The following is a 24832-nucleotide window of genomic DNA, read 5'->3' as shown; positions in this document are numbered from 1 at the left end:
CGCTAGCATGTAGTGACTGGGAGTTTGTGTCGGGATATCAGGCCTTATCAGGAGAAAGTGGCAACTCTCTCAGGCACCCGGCTTGATTCCCTGTTGACCTCCCTGGCTGCATTCCCCAGCAGGCGCAGGCAAGGTCTCGATCGGCGATTCTTCTCAAACGTGAGAAGAACACACCCCTCTTTCCTGCCCCCCCCCCAGGCAGGGAAAAGAGATAGACAGAAATGTATTTACATGCCTTTATTTCTGTCTTTGCAGCGTTACAAAAAACATGACTGCTCTCTTCAAGCTCCAGCAGTGTAGAGTCAAACACTTCCTGGATAGGAATAAACGGAAGAGCTCATATTACACTCTGAGCTAATTCCGGTGCTTCGCACTGTGAAATGACTGTCCCTCTGATTCCCACGGGCAGTCCCATCATGTTTACTTTTCAAGCTAGCACTTTGCAGCTGCATTGCATCCATATCGTAACAGTTTGCTCCCAAGGAAGTGCATTCCTTGGGCTGTTCTCTTTGCGGTGCATCATGTATACATGTTGTTTCCAGCATTGCGTGCAGCTGTGTGCACAGGTATGGTGGACTGCAAGACGAGCCCAATGACCCTCCCATTATCTCACGGTGTCACTTCCACTCGTGTGGGCAACAGTCAGCCTGAGGATTGCCATCATTACTCTCCCGCAGTCCTTCTACCCTGATCATTGTTGTTAACCTAAGCATTTTTGTTACCGATTAAGATCTCGAATGCCACTCTGACACATTGATTTAAATGCCTTCATTATTTCCTTGGCTTTCAGAAATGAGGCAATCCATGACAAAGAGGTTAATTGCAACCCAATAGAGCTACGCTAATGTTTTATTAAGGAAAGAGCTAGTCACGGTGGCCTTTTTCGGCAGAGGAAACCTGCTAATAATAACGAAGCCAGATGGAACCCGGTTCCCGAGACAGCCTTGAGGACAGTGCTGTAATTCGCACCAGTCTGCTTTTGGCAAAGAACAAAACAGAAACACTTCCCTGGTGATGACATGCTTGGCAGTGGTCCAGGAAAGAGCAATATAAGAAGGTGCCCTGTTCTGGATCAGACTATTTCTTGTCCGTCTAGCCTAGCAATCTCCAGCCCAGGGGTAGGCAATGTGGAGTCCCCTAACTGTTAGAGTCCAACTCCAATCAGCCCCAGCCAGCAAGGCCCGTGGTCAGGGATGATGGGACTTGTAGTCTTTAGGCCACCACGCTGGGGAAGACAGCCCTTGAGAGCCACAGGTAGATGGGCCAATGGTCTACTATAAGACACCTGGCAGGTTCCACCTTTGCTACTCGTGGTTTAGTTGGACCGGAAGCGGTTCTCAGGGTCCATAGGAAAAGTCATGATGCCAGACTTTTAGACTGGTGATACCAGGGATGAAACCTGATACTTGCACACAAAGTGTGTGCTGAACTACCCCCCTGCAAAAAAATCCCCACTCTCTCAACTATAAAGACTCTTCATCCTTGAGACATCATCATCACCATCATCATCTATTATTTATACCCCACCCATCTGTCTGGGTTTCCCCAGCCACTCGGGGTGGCTCTCAACAGAATATTAAAAACACGATAAAACATCAAACTTAAAAACTTCCCCAAAAAAGATCTAAATCAGGACTCAGAAGCTCAGGAGCAGGGGCTGACTGAGGCTGCCTTCAGATGTCTTCTAAAAGTCAGGTAGTTGTTTATTTCCTTGACATCTGATGGGAGGGCGTTCCACAGTGAGGGCGCCACTACCGAGAAGGTCCTCTGCCTGGTTCCCTGTAACTTGGCTTCTCGCAGCGAGGGAACCGCCAGAAGGCCCTTGGTGCCAGATCTTAGTGTCTGGGCTGAACGATGGGGGTGGAGATGCTCCTGCAGCACCAGCCCAGTGTCAGAACCCTCCTTTTCTGGATCATGGAAAGGACTTTCCCCATTTTCATTCCTGCTTTTAGAGCTCAGTAAATCCCACTGGATGCCGTTTTTTTGAGCACGCTTAGCTCAGATCAGATATGTTAACCCTGCAACCTCCCTCTCAGGCAAACACCCCTTCAGAGCAAGGGAAGGAGACCTCCAACATAGGCCAACCTATATGCCATGGAACTGGTTTATACTGTAAGTAAAGGAATTGACACTACCTAGAACCGTCTGTGGTTTATTCATTCCATTTGGCACATTCCTCTGGCATGTTGAATGGGCACTCTGCACATGCCCCAACATTTTGATGGCAATTCTGCTTATCCAATGCACAGAGCACCTTCCCCCAGCATCCGGTCTTCTTAAAGCTGAGCATCACTAGAAAACATTTAGTTTGATTTATGAGCCAGAAAGAGTGTTTGATGTCAAAAGGGGGAAACACACACACACACACACACACACACACACACACACACACACACGCAAACACATGTCAGTGTACAGTCAGCTGCTTTGTTTATTTGTTTGTTCATTTGCATCCTGCCCTTTTTTACCAGAGCTATGTGACATGTCACGTTCAAGGTCCACGATCAGATCTCCAGGTAATGATATCTTCAGGGGCATCCACATTGGTGCAGTTTGGAATGATTTGGTTCACCATCTGTGTTCAAAATGGCACCCAGTAGGCAAAAAACCACCTCCTCCACCTCAGGAACCATCATGCCAAACTGGGTGATCATCTCTTGAGGGGCATCTGAAACCAATAGAGAACAGATAAGACTTTCCAAAATAATATAGTAGATTCAAGCAGACTCAGACCAGAGTTAATGGACACTTTCTAGCCAAGCAAAAACATTCAAGAAGAGTGAGCAGCCGGCCAGTGAGGGTTGGGGCTGGGCAGGATCCCAACGGCCAAAGACAGAGGTCTGGTGGGCCTCAGTCAGCCCCTGGTCCTGAGCTTCTGAGCCCTGATTTAGAGCTTTAAAGAACAGAACCAGCACCTCGAAATGGACCCAGGAACAAATCTAGAGCTAACAATTTTAAAGAAACATTAATATTATGTGATATAATGAATGGACTTCCTTCAGCACTCTTATAATGGTGGCAAAGAAGGTGGTGGTTGTTTTTTGGAGGTAGCTGGTGGCTGAATGACCCTTCAGCTCTCAAAGACAATGACAGATGTCCAGATTGATTTTCATTGTTCTGGATCAGGTCTCCTCAGGCTTCCTGGCCCTGGAACACTCCATGATCAGTATAATCAGGCGAGAAACCAATGGAGAGGCATACTTTATGTTTTGGACTGGGAGTCAGGACGACACAATTACAAAACTGCTCTATTGATTTTTGGCAAGTGAGAGCATTTTACTTTCATTAGCTTAAATGAAGAAGAAGGCTGGAAGCACAGTCTTTTGCCCTGTGTCCTGCCAAGCCACTGCACAAGAAGTCGTTTTCAGAAGGCTCATTGATTTGGAGGGGGCGAATGAACAGTACAGAGCTCCAGTCCTGAAGCAGTTGCTTCAGAAGTCTCAGAGTGGTACCAAGTCAAGGCCATGTCCCAGGCATCTCCATACAGAAGGCCCTGATTAATGTGTTCTGAGCAGCCAAAACGCTAAATGAATGTTGAGGAAATGTTCCTTTTCTGCTTGAAGAGGTTAACCGCATCAGTGGTGCTCCACCACTGCCAGAGAAGAGCCTTAGGGCTTAGCAGTTGCTGAAGTGTGATGTGAGGGATGGAGTTTGCTCCCACAAGCAGCGGTGATGGCCACCAGCTTAGATGGCTTTAAAAGAGGATTAGACAAACTCATGGGGAACAAGCCCATCCATGGCTTCTAACCCTGAGGGATATACTTTACTTCTGGGAGGTAGATATGATAGCTATCTTCAACCACAATTTAAGAAGGATATTTACAAGCTGGAACGTGTGCAGAAGAAGGCAACCAAGATGATCAAGGGTCTGGAAATCATTCAGAGGAATGGTTGAAGGAACTGGGTGTGATGGCCTGGGACTCGGGCTCGGGCTTGGAACTAGAGGAGACTCTGTCTGCACTGGATCCTTTGCCTCAGGCATCACCTGAACCAAGTCTGGGGCCTGATCCTGAAGAGTCCCAGTCTGCACAAGTTTCCCTGCAATAAACACCAGCTGGGCCGAGTCAGGGGCCTGAGCCTGGCCTGGCTCCAGGTGCGAGGATGCCTTCAGCTGGGCAATCACTTGCAGGTGCTCCACTGCCAGTTGGGTCAGGGGAGGCTGAGGCAGCCTCTGGGTCCAGTAACCCACCGGCATCTCCCAAGCTGCAGAGACTAAGGTCTGAGAGAAGGAGAGACCTGAGTACTTGCAGGAGGAGTGCTCACCTTCGGGCAAAATGGAGGTGAGTCGCCAAGGGATCAGGACCGGCTGTTATCCCGACACAGATAAAAGGCTGTCGGGCCCTGCCCCAGGTTGTGGGAGCAATGTTGCTGTATGCTAGATCCTGCCTGAGATCCGGTACCTGTCCTTGCCTGGTTTCCTGCCTTGGCCCTGTCGGACTGGCTCCTAGTGGAACCTTTGGATTCTGGACCCGTCCTGGACCATGTTGCATGGGTTACCCCCGGGCCCAGCACACTGGATATGTTTATCTTGGAAACGAGGAGACTGAGAGGAGATATGATGGAGAATGCTTGTATTTCGCTATTCCAGAGGGTAGGACCCAAACTAATAGATTCAAGTGACAAGAAAGGAGATTCCAACTAAATTAGGATGAACTTTGACAGCAAGAGCTATTCAACAATGAAATGGATTATCTTAGAAGTTGGTGGGCTGTCCTTCCTTGGAGGTTTTTAAAACAGAGATTGGATGGCCATCTGTCAGGGATTCTTTAGCTGCGATTCCTGCATGGCAGGGGGTTGGGCTGGATGATCCGTGGGGATCCTTCAAGCTCTTCAATTCCACGATTCTGTGATTCTATGAAAATATATCAGTAACAGTAATAATACCTATTTGCAGCACCCAGTGTTGCATTTCTGTAGTGGAAGTGGGGTATTTTGCATGCAGAAAAAGAGTTCCTCTTGAACTTTCAGAATTAGCACCTGCATTTCCCTTTTTTCTCTTCCCTTCCTGTCCTAGTCCCCAAACCCATCTATTCTCCCTGCCCCATTATCCATTTTGTGTAATGTGTTTTAGATTGTTAAATCTGCAAGCAGGGACCACAGTGTTTTCATTGATTGCATGCAACCCACCCTGGGAGCTTAACTGGCTGAAATGCGGGGTACAGATTCCCTTAATCAAATGAACCAAACAAATCAAGGGAATTCATTCCTTCTGTGTTCCTGTCACCTTAAGCAGCCCAAGGTTCTTAATTCTTTTTTTTTAAAAAAATAGGTTATTCTGTATTCAGTAAGCACTGGCTCTGCTGAATGACCAAGGAGGAAGGGGTCAGGCAAAAGCATGCTCTATCATTTTGAGTACAAAGAGGAGGAAATAAAATATTAAAAGCTTTAATCTGATCACTATGCAGATTAATGACCTAAACTTCTGGGAATAAGTATTGACTGACTGACCATCTGCCATCAAAAATTCAAAATAGCTGACTAAGCTGAGATAATTCAGATAAATGTAGGAGTCGTAAACAGCATACAAATATTGCCCTGCAGAAATGCGGCAACCACCCTCTTCCTGTAATCCATGGTTGGGGGGACATTTTACACCCCAAAGGACCTGTTTGCTCATGTACCACCTTCCAACAGCTGCATACTGGGCTGGGTGGGGGCAGAAGCAAAAGTAGGTGGAGCAACAGATACCATTTGATTCAGTAGGCTACATCAAAAAGGGAACAAGCTTGTTTTCTCCTGCTCTGGAGGGTAGGACTCAAACAAATGGCCTTACAAGAAAGGAGATTCCGCCTAAACACCAGGAAGAACTTTCTGACAGTGAGAGCTGTTTGACAGTGGAATGGACTCCTTCGGGAAGTTGTGGACTCTCCTTCCTTGGAGGTCTTAAAGCAGAGGTTGGATGGCCATCTGTCATGGGTGATCTAGTTGAGATTCCTGCATTGCAAGGGGTCCCTTCCAACTCTGGAGTCTACGATTCTATGATTCTAGCTACATCATAAAGAATGCCAGAGGAAGGAAGGAGTGCCAAGCACTCCCCACAAAGAGCTCACCTGCCCACTTGCCCCCCATTTCTGAACTCTTGCCATTAATATGTCACCCACCTACAAATAGACTTTGCCCATTCTGTGCCTGCCCAGATTTTTTGTTTCTGGTGCCACCACTGAAACACACAAAGACCTTCTACACCCCCATCTCTCCATTCAGGGCAAGTGGCATTATCATGGTTCAATTAAACTTTCCAATTAAGCAAAAACATTCAAGGGCCTAGATGGAGTCTGAAGGCTCGTTAGAGAGGGCTGCAATTGAGCCCTGGACCTGAGGTTCCCCACTCTTGGTATAATAGCAGGGTAGTTACTCTCTGTTAACCTTCCATCCTAGACTCTACTAGCATCAAATCTAGTCCTAGCAAGGCTGGACCATTCATGGCATGCCTTGGAGGGGTGTCTCAGATGCTGATCTTATATAGTTGCTGAGCTAGGATACCTTTTGCCCCTTCTACTTTCCAGCTCTCAATATGATTGTCCTCTGTCTGTTCTCCTTTATGTTGGTCGAACCCCTGTAACTGCATAGCAAGATTTAAAACTCTTAAGGAAAAGAATTTTGACTACATTGATCCAAGTCCAGTTAACTTTTTGTTGGCCAAGGAGACTGATGGAATTCATCGCTCATGGTTTCTTCCTGCATAAAATCTCACTTAATGAACCCCCAACACTTAGTTGGGTTCATTCTATGGTCTATTTTGCAGGTACTGATGAATTATCCCCTAAATCCTTGTAAATAATGCTAGATTTATGTAGATCCCAGAGTGTGGATGGGGAAAAGATGATCAGGAAAAAAAGCTTTTCAGTTCATCAGACAATTTTTAAAATCAGTTTAATCCTACCTATAGATTAGCTAAACATTGCAGACTTTAACATTCTAAGATGGACTGTAGGAATAGCATTTGGATACCATTGCTGGCACTGGGACATTGTTGTGACCACTATGTTCTGAATGAGAAGATGACCGATGGCCATTGCCAACCAGTGAACCTCACAATGTTCCCCTTCCTCTTTGCAGGCTGGACGAAGTTTGCTCGATTGACACGAGCGTTGACGAACAGTCGAAGTGTTCTGCAGCAGCTAACACCTATGAACAAAGCTGAGGTGGTCCATAAACACTCACGGTTAGCTGAAGTGAGTGTCAAACAAATGCTCTCCTCTCCTGATCTGAAACTGTGTGTGTGTGTGTGTGTGTGTGTGTGTGTGTGGTGTGTGTGTAACATTGCAGACAGAAAGAACCACCAGCCAAAGTTTCAGGTATAAGCTGCAGGGCCACATTTCCTTTCCCAGGAAGAAAAGACCACGTTGAGATGGAAGCAACACCAAGAAAGAGAGATAGAGAGAAAGCTTTGATTGTTCTAGGATGGTGATGGAGTAGGATGGGAAGCCAGTGGAGCAAAAGGGCAAGAATGAAAAATATTTATACTTACTGATGTTGACGGTAGTTGTGGTGATAATGATTATATCTATACTATCATTAGCATTAGAAGACAGGTCCCAGCCCCAAAGATTTTACAACTTATTTATTTAGATGAAGACCTCTACCCTATCGTACGTAGGAAATATATAGAGCTGCCTTATACTGAGTCAGACCACTAGTTCATTCAGCCCAGTAATGTCTATACCTACTGGAAATGGCTTTCTAGGATTTGAGGCAAGGTGCATTCCCAATGTTACCTGGAGATGCCAGGGATTGAACCTAGAACCTGCAGCATACTCTACCACTGAGCTGCTGTCTTTCCTTGAATTGGGTTTGTGGGAGTTCATGATGTAATGAGCAATAACCCATGTGGTAACACCTGCATATCTTTTATTTTAAGGTTCTCCAGCTGGGTTCCGATATTCTTCCACAATACAAGCAAGAAGCCCCAAAGACTCCACCACATATCATTTTACACTACTGCGCTTTCAAGACCACTTGGGACTGGGTCATCTTAATCCTCACCTTCTACACAGCCATCATGGTTCCTTACAACGTGTCCTTCAAAACCAAGCAGAACAACATTGCATGGTTGGTTCTGGATAGCGTGGTGGACGTTATTTTCCTGGTGGACATAGTCCTGAATTTTCACACAACTTTTGTTGGACCTGGTGGAGAGGTCATCTCAGATCCCAAACTCATCAGGATGAACTACCTGAAAACCTGGTTCGTGATAGACCTTTTGTCATGTTTACCTTATGACATCATCAATGCCTTTGAGAATGTGGATGAGGTAAGCAATCTCAATCTGGTTTTGCCCAGGACTGCTTGAGTTTCTGTGGTTTATAATGTTCCGAATGTGGGTCGTGACCAAATGTTAGAGCACTTCCAGTTAAGCTAATTCTCTCGCACTGAAATCACTGGGAACATATGAAGCCCACAAAATCCATAGTAGGTCAAGGTAAATGCCACAAAATATGGAACAAGCTTCTGGTCTGCAATGGTGTCAGTCTTAAGAGGGAGTGTAGGGGGAAAGAAGCAGAGTTATTAGGTGAAACTCTCTTGGGTTCACCAGTTTCTGGGGCCCATTGGAACTGGTGGGGCAGAAGGCTGGGTAGGTGTAGCCAGAGCCAAGCTTTCATCCTCATTCTCCTCTTGGCTCAGTTCTACAACGAAAGCACTGAAACAAAGGAGGAGGAAGCTGACTGGTGGTGCCACCCCTCTGGACTGGTTGTAAGTGGGAAAGCAGGCAGGTAGAGGCTTGTGGAAGGCAGCCTGAGATTGGCGGGGCAGCACCCCCATATGCCCAAATGGACCACTATCCACTGCCTAGGTGCCAACTAGATTTTAGGTTACACCTTGGGATACTGGCCTGAAGAAAGATACAATGACCCAGTTTGCATGTAATGCATAGCTAAACAATGGCTTAGCACAAACAAATGGGTTCCCAGAGCAAAGACAGCAGCTGCTGCTCTATTCTCCTGCTGCTGCGCTATCCAGGGCTAAGCCATGGTTTGGTTTAGCATTACATCTATTCCCAGATTTGGATTTGATATCCCGCCTTTCACTCCCTTTTAAGGAGTCTCAAAGTGGCTAACATTCTCCTTTCCCTTCCTCCCCCACAACAAACACTCTGTGAGGTGAGTGGGGCTGAGAGACTTCAAAGAAGTGTGACTGGCCCAAGGTCACCCAGCAGCTGCATGTGGAGGAGCGGAGACGCGAACCCAGTTCCCCAGATTACGAGTCTATCGCTCTTAACCACTACACCACACTGGCTCTCACTCCAAACAAGCTGTGAACTGTAGCCAAGGTTTGCTCTTGGTTTTTTAGTTTTCATGGGGAAGACAAACCATGAACTTGGTTTCAGATGTAACACTAAGCCAAACCATCGCTTAGTCCCACGTAACATGGCAACAGCAGGACTGAAGGAAGAGCCCAGTGGCTGGTCTTCTCAATGAACCCTTGTGTTTGCTTGTTTCTGCCAAACCATGGTTTAGTGTTATTTGAAGACTGGGCCAGTGGCTGATTCCCCTTTTCTGAAAATGTACAATCCAGCAATTCTCAAGATCTGTCAACAGAATGAAACAAGGCAGGTTCATTGGGAGAAAGAATAGCAGAGACCCTGTTAATTCTTATATTAGCAAAGCAGGATATTAATTTTAGATGGAACACCAGGTTAAACAAGTCAAAAGTGGCAAAATAAGGTAGCTTTACCTGGTGGTCGGAGGGAACAGATATTCAGAATAAAGTCTGATGAAGCTTGCCTCACTCTAATATCTAAATCTGGAATTAAAATGAAAAACTGGCAACAGCTAAAAGCCGATCAACACGAAAACAACAGCCGTCAGGCCCACAGACAAAGGCTTTTAATAAGCATATTATTTAAGCATTCATTATAACACTACAGATGTCGAGCTTGACACACGAGCAGGACAAAGAGTAAATAATATGCCAAATTAAGAAGTCTTCTTACTAAATGAAGATGCATCATCTCCTCAACATAAGGCATTAATTCACCCAGTCACGTAACGTTTCATTTTTAATGCCCACCCTCGAGGCCTGAGCTAAAATTTTAGCATTGCTTATCGGCACCAGATTTTGTCCATGCCGAGAAAACTTGGTCTTTCAAACAGCAGCAAGAATCATTTTTGAAGGGTGATCAAGACGTGCGACCAAGAAACAGATCCATGATGTCTCCCTCGGGAGGTGATGGACTCTTCTTCCTTGGAGGTTTTCAAGCAGAGATTGGATGGCCATCTGTCATGGATGCTTTAGCTGAGATTCCTGCATTCCAGGGGGGTTGGACTAGGGATCCCTTCCAACTCTACAATTCTATGATTCTACTTCGGGCTGCAGCTGGGAATCTCAGGTCTAGGGGGACAGATCCTGGCCTTTTTATCTGGCATCTGGGTCTCTTCCCAAGCCATACCACTTGGTGACCTCCCTCTTTGATCTCCCTGGGTGCTTGTTCCTGCCTGGAGTGTGTCCTTGAGCTGTGACCATGCCTGGCTTCAGGATAGGGTAAAGTGTGTGGCTGTACCCTGTTGCTCCGCCCACTTTTCCCTCAGGTCCCACCCACCACAGGCATACAGTGACCTGAAAATTGACCATAGAGGAGTCTGGCCCCTCAACTGAAAAAAAAAGGCTCCCCCATCTTTGACGTAGGGCAGAAATGACCAACAGGTTGATTGCAAGCTACTGTTCGATCGTGGGGGTGTTTTTGGTCGATCGCGGTATTAATATAAGCGCTTCTGGATGGGCTCCCCCCCCCCAAATAAGCTCAATAACCGGAGCAGTACCTATTTATCTACTTGCACTTTGATATGCTTTCGAACTGCTAGGTTGGCAGGAGCTGGGACAGAGCGATGGGAGCTCACCCCATCATGGGGATTCGAACCGCTGATCTTCCGATCCGCAAGCCTAGGCTCTGTGGTTTAACCCACAGTGCCACCCGCATCCCAGCATACCCAGACTACCTTACACTGCGTTTAAAACCAAAATCGCATTTGGATAGAAACTGTTTCTCAGGCGGCTAGTCCTAGTCTTTATAACCCTTTACCTTCTTCCAGAAGGCAGAAGCTGAAAGAGATCATTTCTGGGGTGCGCACTATCCTGCACTATCTCTGCAGCTTTCTTATGACACCTGGAAGCGTAGATTTGATCCAAGGTGGGAAGAGTGCACCCAATTATTCTCTCTGCAGTCTTTACAACCCTGGACAGCATTGTTTTTCCCCTGACCATTGTGACTAGTAGCCACTGATAGCCAATCTCCTCCATGAATTTGTCTCTTTCTCTTTTCAAGCCATCTAAGTTGGTGGCCATCGCTGCCTTTTTGGGGGCAAATCCCACAGTTTGACTAACATGCTGTGTGGGAAAGAGCCTCCTTTTGTCTGTGCTGAAGCGGCAAATGTTCGGCTTGCTTCGTTGGATGGTGTTAGGTTTTCGTATTATGAGATACGGGGAGAGAGAGACTTCTCTCTATCCACTTCCTCCACACCTTGCATAATATTTGTACTGCAACAATGCCCAGAATCCGCAGCCGTGTTGTACAAAGCAACACAATCTGTTGTTGTGGGGATAATTCTAAATACATATTCATCTTTTGGCAGCCTGTGATGTTTCCATTGGCAGCTGCCTTTGTGTTACTGCTAGGGCTGCATTGCTTAACTAACTCTTCTGTTCTAGTCTACAAAAGGCATGCAAACATACACACACAGCTACAAATAAACATAGTTTGGGGAAAGAAAGAAAGAAAGAAAGAAAGAAAGAAAGAAAGAAAGAAAAGCAGGAATGGGGGGGGGGATCCACAGTGTGGAAACACAGTCCCTGGAGGTGAATTCAGAGTTTGCATCCTAGAATTGTAGAGGTTTATATGACTTGTACCATGGGTGCTTCCTGGCGACTCGTTTATTGAGCCTTTATCCTGATTGATTTGCAGGGAGATTAGAGAATGTTGACTATTTAACAAACCTTCACTCTGATTTGTGGGGAGGTTAGATGACGTTGCATCAAAGTATGGGTTATCCCATGTGTTTCCTCCTCAGTTTCCTTATCAAAGAAAAATCTGATCATTTAGGGGGAGGGGTTTTTGTGCAATCAACTGTAATTGTGCAACCTGAATTTCCTGGTAATTTGTGCGAATCCCACCGGAAAATAATGGCAGGCTATGACTCAGCCAATGCACAACCCTCTGGTGAGCTGGTGTAGTCTTGTGATTAGGAAGCACGGCTAAAAAGCAGGGGCTCGTGCCTCATAAATTGACCCTGCAATAGATACACAACAGTTTTATTTGTTTATTTTTACATTTGGCTATTAAGGTTCTGTCCTTCCCTTTCTCTCAGAGGAGCCTGGTACAGCAAACAATTAAACTGCAAAGCAATATAATTTGCAGGGTTTCTAAAACACAACCGAACACACAAACACACAAAGAATTTTATAAACAAGATAAAAAAATTCCTTCCAGTAGCACCTTAAAGACCAACTAAGTTAGTTCTAGGTATGAGCTTTCGTGTGCATGCACACTTCTTCAGATACACACGAAAGCTCATACCTAGAACTAACTTAGTTGGTCTTTAAGGTGCTACTGGAAGGAATTTTTTTATCTTGTTTTGACTATGGCAGACCAACACGGCTACCTATCTGTAAAAGAATTTTATATTTGTTCTTAATGCTGGTCGTTGGTGATTGGATTGCAATGGTGACAACAACAACAACAACAACAAGTGGAACTGAGTAGTTTGGAAGGCTGTGGATTCTCCTTCCTTGGAGGTTTTTAAAGAAAGTTTGGATTCCACCAGGGGTTCTTTAGCTGTGATTCCTGTATTGCAGGGACTAGATGAAGCTCTGCGCCCAACTCTACAATTCCATGTTTCTATGAATAATAATAATGCATATTTGTTTTCCATTGATCTGTGGATTTTAGCCATGTCTTAGCCATAATTTTATTTGTCGACAGTTTGGAGGGCCTTTTGACCAAGCATTTAATACCTTTTCTAAATAGAAAGATCAAGGGCCACAATAGCGAAATAATTTCAACGTTGCCAGGAGCAGTATTTTTCAGCCATGAGTGAACAGGATTCTCTCCCCCGCCCCATTCTACCCAAATGTTAATACTGAGGGAGACAGACACACCTCACCAGGAACTGTATTCCACAGATGAGGAACTGCCACCGCTAAGACCCTGCCATCGTGGCACCACCAGCAGAGAATGGCATTCGGGGTGGGGTAGGGGATGGCTCAGCCCTGAGTGCTCACTGGAAGGACAGATTGTGAAGCTGAGGCTCCAGTACTTTGGCCACCTCATGAGAAGAGAAGACTCCCTGGAGAAGACCCTGATGTTGGGAAAGATGGAGGGCACAAGGAGAAGGGGGCGACAGAGGACGAGATGGTTGGATAGTGTTTTCGAGGTTACCAGCATGAGTCTGACCAAGCTGCGGGGGGCAGTGGAGGACAGGAGTGCCTGGCGTTCTCTGGTCCATGGGGTCACGAAGAGTCGGACACGACTAAACGACTAAACAACAACAACAAGGGGATGGCTGTGGTCTAAACCACTGAGCTTCTTGGGCTTGCCAATCAAAAGGTTGGCGGTTCGAATCCCCGTGACGGGGTGAGCTTCCGTTGCTCTGCCCAGCTCCTGCCAACCTAGCAGTTCGAAAGCATGCCAGTGCAAGTAGATAAATAGGTACCGCTCCGGCGGGAAGGTAAACAGCATTTTCGTGCACTGCTCTGGTATCGGTGTTCTGTTGCACCAGAAACGGATTAGTCATGCTGGCCACATGACCCAGAAAAACTCTCTGCAGAGCGGACAAACACCGACTCGCTCAGTCTGTAAAGTGAGACCCGCAACTGTAAAGCGAGCGCCGCAACCCCAGAGTAGTTCGCAACTGGACTTAACTGTCAGGGATCCCTTGACCTTCACCTTTAGGGGATGGCAACCCTTTGGCTAAGCACCGCAGTGGCAAATGGAGCTATCATATCTTTGGAAGGAAATTTAGGTCAACACACTTTTGAAGACTCCTCACTATCTGGTGCACAATGTTATCTAGCTATAGAGAAATGGAGAATCGTGGCTCTGTCGTATGGAGGAAATGGGATTTGAGTAGAGTACTTAGATTCAGAAGGGAAGTTCTGCAGTGATTTTGATGCCAGCAAGGAGATGTAGCTTTACCTGCCAGAAGATGCTGAGACAAGAAGATAATAGAGAGCTTAGAGGAATTTGGACAATCCGACAAGTACTGCAAACAGTACAAGGAGGAGGAAAAAACCAAATCCACATAGCGATGGAGAGCTACATTGACATGGTAAATGAGAGATTAGGTGTAAGACAGAAGAACTATGAGGAAGACAGCAGAACTGCGTGGATGAATATTTTCACAGAAATGATGTGTGGTGCCAAATGCAGAGAGGAGCATTTCTTTTGCTTCCTAATGACCAGTAGTGGACAGATGATGTTTCTGGAACAGGGCACAGCCCTACCATGCAAGTGGAGCAGGCTGCTTCAGGTGGCAGAATTCAGAGGGCTAGGAGAAGGAAGAAATCGATGCCTAAATGTTGCTGCGATGTTTAAAAGTATCACCTCAAACATAAGTACTACTACTACTACTACTAATTTATTATTTATACCCCGCCCATCTGGCTGGGTTTCCCCAGCCACTCTGGGCAGCTTCCAACCGAATATTAAAAACAATACAGCATCAGACATTAAAAACTTCCCTAAACAGGGCTGCCTTCAGTTGTCTTTTAAAAATAAAATAGTTGTTTATTGCCTTGACATCTGCTGGGAGGGCGTTCCACAGGGCAGGCGCCACTACCAAGAAGGCCCTCTGCCTGGTTCCCTGTAACCTCACTTCTCGCAGCGAGGGAACCGCCAGAAGGCCCTCGGAGCTGGACCTCAGTGTCCAGGCTGAACAATGGGGGTGGAGACGCTCCTTCAGGTATACAGGACCAAGGCCATTTAGGGCTTTAAAGGTCAGCACCAAAACTTTGAATTGTGCTCAGAAACGTAAGGGGGGGAACAGGTGCTGCTCTTGAGGTAACAAAGCGTCTTGGGCCACAAAGTTCTGGAGGAAGCTGAAAATAATTGCTCAGAAGCTTTTGATGACTAGAAGACTTGTTTTTTAAAGAGCCTTGATGGCTCGTGGTTCCTAGCTGTTACATATATGCTTGACCGGGATGAGGGTGGCGGCTGGTGAGAAAAAGTTGAATGTTGAAATGTATCAGAAAAAAAGACCTAGTCTAGTCAAAGGTCCTTCCGGTCATAGAGGCAGTGTGTACCTCCATAAACAAAGGTGGGTTAAAAGGACCCCAGACTTGATCCTTTAGGGGGAGTGCAACCCCACCCAGAAAAGGTTGAATATCACATCTTTCTATAAAGCATCCAACTATCTGAAAATACACCTTATCCCATACTACCTGCCCGTGCATTAAGATCAGGAGATGAGATCTACTTGGTTGTCCCAGAGAAGGGCCTTTTCAGTGGTGGCCCCTCGCATGTGGCACTCCCACCCTACTGAGGTGTGTCTGGCCCTGTCTCCTTATACCCATTAGGCAGCTGGTTAAGGCTCACCCTTTCTGCTGGGCATTAGTAGGAGGAAATATCTGATTAAACAAATGGATTTGTTTTGGTTGCTGGGACTGGTAACTGCTATTTGAAGATTTGTTATGCAAATGTTATTTTTAAGGATTGTGCTATTCCTTGATTGTATGTATTCCTTTTATCTGATTTGCCTTTTTTGCAACCACCCTGTCACTTGTGCAAAAGGCTGTATATAAATAATCAAAATAAATGAATCCAAAGCTGGCCCTATTGTTAGACAGAGTGAGGTTGGTGCCTTTGGCACCCAATTTTTTTTTTTTTTTTTTTTGGGGGGGGAGGTCTTGTGAAAGGGCTAGTTTTTAAATTGATCATTATTGCATTTTTACTGCCGGGGAATGGTGGAGTGACTTGTGGGATTATCTGCCTCAAGTGCCAAAATAACTTGATTGGCCTTGGACATTACGTATCTTGACTGTTTGTGTGTATTTGTTGCTTTGCTGCAGGCAGCAAAATGTATTGGGCAAGCCCTGGCTTCCTTGGCTGGTTGTCTGAAGGAAGTTTCTGCTTGCCACCAGGTGAACAGCAACTTATGAAGCCTGGTTAGGATACAGGAGACCAGTTCTCAGGGAAACTGGCTTCTGTTGCTGATTTGATGGATGTACATGTAGCTTGCTTCATTTCCTCAGCAGCAGCTCAGAAGACCTCAGTGTATTAATGTTCCCTGTGAAAACCACGACAAGCCTTACAAATGGAAAACCAACACAATTAGCTCTGAAGTACTCCCATTTCCTATAGTTTCCTGAGAAAGTGCTGCTTCTGCTTAAGCCCTTGAATGGAAAGTTTATGAGCATTGATTCCTGTATGCTATAGAATAGGGCAATGAATTCTGAGTGGCATAAATATATATGCCATGGCTGGAGAACTTGTGGTTCTCCAGGTGTTGCTGGACTCCATCTCCCACCATGTCTGACCATAGACCATGCTGGCTGATGGGAGTTGGATGTCTCTAGAAGCTCCTTTTATTGTGGTACATAAGGATGTGGTACATAGTAGGAAGTGGCCTCACACCCAGTCTGACCATTGGTCATAGCTGTCAACTTACAGATTTGAAAATAAGGGACCAGCAGCCTCGAAAATAAGGGATCAGCAGCCAAAATAAGGGATTTTAGTCAACCAGCTCCCGAGCCAAAGGCAGAAAGCCCAGCCAGCAGGCAAACGAAGCCTCAATGGTTGATTCCCACAGCGCAGCAACCTGGCAAAGGGGATGCAGCAAGGAAAACCACCGTCACCTCTCTGCTGGGAAGCGCTGAGCAAAGGCGAGTCCCTAGGCAACGCACACAAGGCATGCAAGCTCCACCCCCGCGTCGTTCTTAGACTCCTTATTGGGTGAGCAACGCAGCCAAGCAACACAGTTGGAGCCTCCCTCCTCCCTGGCTGGCAGGGAGGGAGGGAGAGGAGCTGCTTCCTTTGAAACCCGGGAAATTTAAGGGACATCATCAATAAGGGACAGCAGCGGGACACAGCTCTGGGATAAGGGACTTTCCCGCCAGATAAGGGACAGTTGACAGCTATGCCATTGGTCCTTCTAGCTCAGGGGTCAGCAAACTTTTTCAGCAGGGGGCTGGTCCACTGTCCCCCAGACCTTGTGGGGGCCGGACTACATTTTGAAAAAAATATATGAATGAATTCCTATGCCCCACAAATAACCCAACACGCTGATTCCTGGACCATCCGTGGGCCAGATTTAGAAGGCGATTGGGCCAGGTCTGGCACCCGGGCCTTAGTTTGCTTACCCATGTTCTAAATATTGCCTACACAGAGGCAGTAGCTTTCCAGGTCTTCAGACAGTTCCCCCAGTCTTACTAGGAGATGCCAGGGATTGAACCAGAAACACTCTGCATGCAAAGCAGATGTCCTACCACTGAGCTACATCCCTTCCTTGAATTTCAGTAGATGAAACTTATCCTGTAAGTGGGACCAACACCCCCTTGCCTTCATCACTAAGACACAGGAGCCCCTCTCATTCTGAGACTGAATCTGTGGCTTCCTTAACTAAAAACAAAGTGGAACAATCTAGTGAAAGAGTCACCATTCCCAATGATGTGTGTCTTCTGATTTCATGCAACTCTTAATGCCGTTGGGTGTTCAGAAGTCTACGATCTGCCAGTGCTAAGTTAGTGTGGGGTGGAGAATACTTAAAAAGATGGGATGGGATGAATATTCTATGGAGAGCCGGAGGGAAAGGAAAATTTAGTTTGTACAAGTTGCTCTTAGGCAATCCCCCAGAGAGAGACCGCAAAAAGTTTCCAGAGGTAGCCTGGGGGTGAAGTGAGCCTGAAGCATTTGTTTAGAGTGTCTCAGTTTATGTAAGATTTATAACCGAGCATTTAAGCTATAGGATATTTAATTTGAATTACCCTTCTCAGACACTTCCCTCCCTCAAATGCACTGTATATGTTAATGGGGAAACAGATGTTGGTTGCACAATATTTAGTTTCAAAGCCTATGTGAGAGAGGCATGCTAACAACTGACAGCTTTAAACTGAAGGCTCATTCGGCCTCTGAAATGTCACAGGGGAGCATTGTTGATCCCTCGTTTCCCCTTGGTACTGGGCCACGAGGAGTGGTGTGGCGGCAGAAAAGAGAAGGGAGTTTTGCTCAGGAAACAAGGGAAATGAAGTAATCCTTTTGGACGCCGGCTTAGAAGAAAGCTGACGGCAGCAAAGCTGATTTGTAACATTTGCTGCTGTACACAGCAAGGAATTGGCAGAGGAGGAAAACAGCATAATGCTTGGAGCATCTCCAGAATGGTAATCAAGATGCAGCATGGGAAGAAGAGGGGGAGACGGAATAATCCACATTGCAGTGTGCAAAGGGATTCCGCGCTGTGAAGTTAGGGAACAGTGGGCAGAGGACCTCTTGTTGCCATTGGCTGAGAGCTCAGGGCCTCAGAGAGAGCAGGGCAGGAAGGAAGAAAGGGTAGGGTAGGAAAAAAACGGGGAGAGTGAAGTCAATGGAAGGAAAGGCAAGGAGAGGGGCAAAGAAAACAAAAGTCCTGGGAATGCAGGAAGCCCAGGAAAGGGGGGTTGGGGCAAAGAGAGGAACAAAGGCTGGAAGGAGAAGTTTGTAAGGGAAAGGAAGACTCAGAAGCAGCAAGGGGAGCTCAAAATCATATAGTCAAATTCTCCTGGTCTTCTCAGTCATTGGTGGAAAATGGTTGAAGGGAAAAGAAGCTGGATACTTTTTCTGGTGCAGCACTGCTACTTCTGCCACTGGTGTGATGTGCTCACTGCAGTGAGAAAAAGCTTGCTGCCATATTGTCAACCAACCGTATGGCATTAAACAATAATCTAGGCTGGATATGAGCAACGCAACAGCAAAGTGTTCCTTCTCCTAGAAGGGACCTCCGACTGCCCACCTGAATTCATGGGACATTCAGTTTTTCTGCTCCCATCTAAGCAGATGCTTCTGTGCTCCGCACGTACTGGAGATTCCCTGGTATCAGTTGAACACTAGAGCAGCCCAAATGAACCACACGACAATGGAGAGCAGTGCTTATGGTGCAGCACTCAATCTACTTAAATTGCTGCATCGCAGCAGTAATACCCAAAGTGAGCTCAAGTCTCCCAGCTATATGTAAATTCTGGCTCTGAGATCACATTGCTCATTCCTTAGGCTGGCCCCAAATTTGGCTTTCCAAAGGAAGGCCACTAGAGCTTTGTAGCAGCGGTGCATTTATAAGCGTAAGTGCACTTAATCATTTACCTTGAAATGAAATCTCTCTGAATGAAGAGTGGGGATCCTTGAATATGTATGCTGCTAACATTAACACCAGAAAAGAAGGATTAAAGAGCTCATGGGGCTTTAGGGGCTAAGCTCTTTATAAGTCGCTCAACTTGAAATGTCTCTCTCTATGGGTTCATTTGCTTGCAGAATTCCCACCCGCTTATGATTTACGGCTCTCGGCAGTCATGCAAACACTTTAAGTGTTAATTTTAGACAGAGGTGGGCCAGGGAAACTCCAAGCTCCAAAGCCCGCCTGTCCCAAAGTGACTTCTCTTTTCACACACATTTCTTTCTTTTGATTTGGCAGGTAGGGTAAATAGCTGGTTTTTCTCTTGGGGCTGGACTTGCTTCTTTGTGTCCAGTTCTGTGGGCACTTGAGGGTTTGCATGGGAAACAGGCAGTGTCCAGTCACAAGTCCAAACTAAGCAGAGAACTTTCAGGACCTTGGAGAGCTCCAAGGGGCCCTGCTAAGAAAAGTTGTCCCTGCAGGGAGCTAGAGCCAACAGGGTCTGAACTTGCAGTGACTGACCAGGAATGAAACCTTGGGGTCATAATAGGCAGCTCAACAAAGATGTTGACCCACTGTGCAGCAGCTGTAAATAGGACACATTCCATGCTAGGAGTTATTAGGAGAGGAACTGAAAATAAAATTGTCAATATCATAATGCAATTATACAAAGCTATGGTGTGGCTGCACTGGGAATACTGTGTGTACTGTGTACAGTTCTGGTTGCCTCACCTCTAAAGGGATATTGCAGAGTTGGAAAAGGTTCAGAAAAGGACAACCAAAACGATCAAGGGGACAGGTAACAACATCTGGGGCTTTTTAGTTTAGAGAAAATGCAAGTGAGGGAAGACAATGATAGAGTTCCCTCTCTCAGAACCCTGGAAGTCATTGGCACTAAAAGATCACAGATCTACATAGGGATTGTAGAATTGTAGAGTTGGAAGGGACCCTAAGTATCATCTAGTTCCAACTCCCTGCCATGCAGGAATAGGTAGCCGTCCCTTATGGGGATCAAACCTGTAACCTTGATGTTATCAACACCATGCTCTAACCAACTGAGCTATCCTACTCCCAAAGAAAATTAGGCAAATTCATGGAGGATAAGGCCATCAATGGCTACTAGGCATGGTGGCTTTGTTCTGCTCCCACAGTCTCAGTATGCCTCTGACTACTAGCTGCTGGGAGTTGCAAGTGGGAAGAATGCTGTTAGGCTCCTGCTTGTGGGCTTCCTCCACAGGCACCTGGTCGGCCACTGTGAGAATAGGATGCTGAATGAGGTGGGCTGTGGCCTGATTCATCAAGCTCTCGTTAGGTTCTTATGAAGCCTTATGTAGGCCAATCAGGCCTGAAGTGGGGGTAGGCTTTGCCTTAGAGCATCTGGCTGGCTGGTCAAAGGTCCCTCGAGTTATTTCGTAACGTTTTTTGGGGGGACAGAGGTTCTGTAGGAGACACATCTGAGTTGGAGGGTGGTGGCAGGGCTGTATCTCCAGCTGGGATGGCTCCAAATGAAGTAGTCTGAAAGTCGTCCAGCACAAGAGTCTTGTGCTGCTCATGGCAAGTTTCCCAGGTGGCCTCTTAGCTGATAATCTCTAGCTTAATGTAACTGGGATGAAAAATAGCAAAATGTGTGAGACCTTTTTTTAAAGAAGAAGAAGAAGCATTGCAGACAAATGAAGGAGCTTCAGTTTGACTCCTGTACTGAAATAAACTCCAGTGTTTTACAGGTTTGTAATATAATTATCCAAGATTTTGACTAGACTGATTTGATAATGATGTGTAGAAAAGGGCAATTTAAACTTGGCATGGGAAGAAGGAACACTTGCCTCGTTGCTTCCTGCTAAATGAAACATCTCCAGCTGTTGAATCGCTCCCCCCCTTTTTTTGCTGTGGAATTCTTTAGCTGGAGCGCTCCTGCAGTGAGTCAGTAATGATTCCGAATGCAAGAGCTAGTTATTTATAATTTAGACTGTAATTAATTATGAGCCCGTGGCTCCCTCTCCTTTCACGTACAACTTCCAGCATAAGGCATATGGTCACTTAAAGATGAAAGAACAACAGCATCGAAGGGGGAAAAAACAAAACACTTCTGTAAAGCAATTGCATGTGGTTGATGCCATTCAGCAATTGCCATGATAGCTTATTAGTCTTCAGTGGCTAGACATATGTTCAGTTGAGAACCATGTAGGAAGGCAAGATTATGTGATCTGACCATCTTCAGTTATTCAGAATCTCAGAAGAACATAGGAAGATCCCCACTCTTTCAGAACCACAGTCTTATAGAAACAAATGAAATCAACTTGTCACTTTTAAAGCACCACTAACTCAAGCTCCATGGAGGTCAAGTGGGTGGAAGCCCAAGCAAATCTTTACGTTGCTGAGTTTTTCCATGCCAGGGCTAAGTTTTGCATTCCTGGTGGCTCAAAATATTCTACATAAATATTAGAGGAATTTTACAGGTCTTCTTCAGCAGAAAGTACAAAACCCAGCCTTTGTTCTTGGCAGCAGAATAGTTCATGTTTCTGTTCATTTTTAGTCAATGTCCTGGGCATTAATTAGCATTCATACAGAACTAAGGAAACAATCAATCCACAATGGGGGGGATTTTAATTCCCTGGGGACCAGTTGGGAAGCTCACATGTTCCCAAGGCAAACAAAGAAAGGAAGGAAGCTGTGCAAATTCAGAGCTTTCTCAAACCAACTGGCCAACAGTTTAAGCAAAGTCTTTTCTAACAAGCCCTGCTTACTGTTCCCCTATCATCTGTTTCCAAAATAGCTCAGCAGCAAAGCATCTATTTTGTATGTGGGAGGTCCCAAGTTCAATCCTGGCATCTCCAGTGAAAACGAAAACGAAATCTTCGTGGTCCTATCAGAGTAGACTGAGGAAGGGAGGACCTACCAAAATTGGTTTTCTCATGGCTCCCAATTCACATTTCTGCAGCAATATGCATTTTTTTTTTCACAGTAAAAAGCTCACATGAAAATTCTTTAGCATTTTTGTGTGAATATCTCCTCATAAACTTTTTTTTTGGTCTGCATTTTTGACTAAAGCACACATTTTTGCAAGCAATTTCCTTTAATGTAATGTTGTGCTTTAATTGTTTTAGCCAACCCTGGGATCTTAGGGTGAAACAAGAATGATAAGAGAATCATAGAATCATAGAATTGTAGAGTTGGAAGTGTCCCCAAGTATCATCGAATCCACACACACACACAGACACACACCCTTCATTCTGGAATCTCAGCTAAAACATCCATGACAGATGGCCATCCAACCTCTGCTTAAAAACTCCCAAGAAAGGATAATTGCATAATATGGAGCTAAATTGTATAAGTAATTATTCTATGTTGATTTCACTAACACATTCATTTTTGTGTACCATTTCCTCTAATATACGTATTTCCGTAAACACTGCTTGATTGGAGAACTGCATTGCAAAATTCAATGATGTGTGAATTTCAGAGGAAGGCTATGTTTCAGTACTTGTGTTGTTTCAGAAATTGTGGGTTTAAAAGATTTGCCTGTGAATGTGAACTGAATCGAATTTCTCCCCCCCCCCTACTCCCAGATGCCTCAGCGCAAACAAGAGCACGTGGTGTTTATCATTTTGCAAGTGAGTAAAGCTTTCCCTCCTTCCTTCTTAGGGTATCAGCAGTCTCTTCAGTTCCTTAAAAGTGGTGCGTCTCCTGCGACTGGGCCGTGTGGCCAGGAAGTTGGACCATTACCTGGAATATGGTGCTGCGGTTTTGGTGCTGCTGGTCTGTGTCTTTGGACTAGTAGCCCATTGGCTCGCTTGTATATGGTACAGCATTGGGGACTACGAGGTCATCGATGAAATCACCAATACCCTCAAGAAGGACAGCTGGCTCTGCCAATTGGCGGAGAGCATTGGAACGCCATATCGGTACAACTCTACAGGATCAGGGCAGTGGGAAGGAGGACCCAGTAAAGACTCGCTTTATATCACTTCCCTCTACTTTACCATGACAAGCCTTACCACAATAGGATTCGGGAACATAGCTCCGACCACCGATGGAGAGAAGATCTTCTCAGTGGCCATGATGATGGTGGGCTGTAAGTAGGATGGTCACTTTTCTCCTCTTTGCATTTCTCATAATTGGTTTTCCTTATGGGTTCTCTTTTTGCATGCGACTGGTGCATCCTCGCAACTGAATCATGAAAGCTGGGCTCCTTGCATTAGCACCGAGTGGTCGGGAGTTTGGTCTGTAGATGTTTGACTCAGTTTTGGGGGTAGGGAAGCTGTCCTGGAGATCTAATCTGTCACCCACTGCAGGGGTAGAGCAAATCTCAAGCTCAGGGGACAAATATGGGCTTGTGGGCAGTGGCTAGACTTACATTTTGGGGTCTCTGAAGCTTGATTTGTTATGGGGCCCTCTCCTCAACCAGCAATGAGGTCTGGGTAACCACTGTTATCTTCTTCAATGGTAGATCAGCACTTAAAAAACAAACTACTAAGTATCAGCTTTTGCTTAATCTTGCTGTATTGTGACACCCCACTATTGACTCTCAAATTTTAGGACTCTTGAAATACATGCAACAAAAAAATTGATCAATTTAAGTTGTGCCTCTCAAATTGGGTGTATGTTTTTAAGCAATGTGAAGTTGCTTCTGGGGCCCCTCCATTATTAGGGGCCCTGTAGCTTAATTAGTTTCATAGCATCTCTGCCCCTGTCAATGTGGACAATACAAAAACACCAACAGCCTGGCTTTGTATAAGGCAGATTCCTAAGGGAGAGGTTGTCCTCAGTGCTAGGATGAGCTGAAGGTCTTAGATCCAAGAGGAGGGACCAAGAATGGGGTTAGGCCTTGTCCTCTGGTGTGACAGGAGGCTAAGAATGCTCTGAGGGTTGTGGTCTTGTGGAGAGAAGAGAACAGGAGAATAGCTCAAAGTCCTCTCCCTAGTGCAACTGGTCGGTTGGATAGCACCTCTAATTAGAAGAGTGATTAGTGGGGTGCCACAGGGTTCTGTCTTGGGCCCGGTCTTATTCAACATCTTTATCAATGACTTGGATGATGGACTCAAGGGCATCCTGATCAAATTTGCAGATGACACCAAACTGGGAGGGGTGGCTAACACCCCAGAGGACAGGATCACACTTCAAAACGACCTTGACAGATTAGAGAACTGGGCCAAAACAAACAAGATGAATTTTAACAGGGAGAAATGTAAAGTATTGCACTTGGGCAAAAAAAAATGAGAGGCACAAATACAAGATGGGTGACACCTGGCTTGAGAGCAGTACATGTGAAAAGGATCTAGGAGTCTTGGTTGACCACAAACTTGACATGAGCCAACAGTGTGACGCGGCAGCTAAAAAAGCCAATGCAATTCTGGGCTGCATCAATAGGAGTATTGCATCTAGATCAAGGGAAGTAATAGTGCCACTGTATTCTGCTCTGGTCAGACCTCACCTGGAGTACTGTGTCCAGTTCTGGGCACCACAGTTCAAGAAGGACACTGAGAAACTGGAACGTGTCCAGAGGAGGGCAACCAAAATGGTCAAAGGCCTGGAAACGATGCCTT

General features: G+C 45.8%; 1 protein-coding gene across 1 annotated transcript in view; it reads left to right on the top strand.

Moving 5' to 3' along the window:
- KCNH5 (potassium voltage-gated channel subfamily H member 5) overlaps positions 1-24832 on the top strand; it is a 198644-nt gene that overhangs the window by 39532 nt on the left and 134280 nt on the right. The window contains exons 5-7 of the mRNA XM_079987003.1: positions 7060-7175; positions 7862-8254; positions 22932-23361. Coding sequence (XP_079843129.1) covers positions 7060-7175; positions 7862-8254; positions 22932-23361 — 939 coding nt within the window. The remainder of the gene's footprint in view (positions 1-7059; positions 7176-7861; positions 8255-22931; positions 23362-24832) is intronic.

The sequence above is a fragment of the Podarcis cretensis genome (assembly GCF_951804945.1).
Source record: "Podarcis cretensis genome assembly, chromosome: 1".
NCBI classification, from domain to species: Eukaryota; Metazoa; Chordata; class Lepidosauria; order Squamata; family Lacertidae; genus Podarcis; species Podarcis cretensis.
The sequence above is the reverse complement of the archived record's forward strand: the minus strand, read 5'-3'. Positions and strand labels throughout refer to the sequence as shown.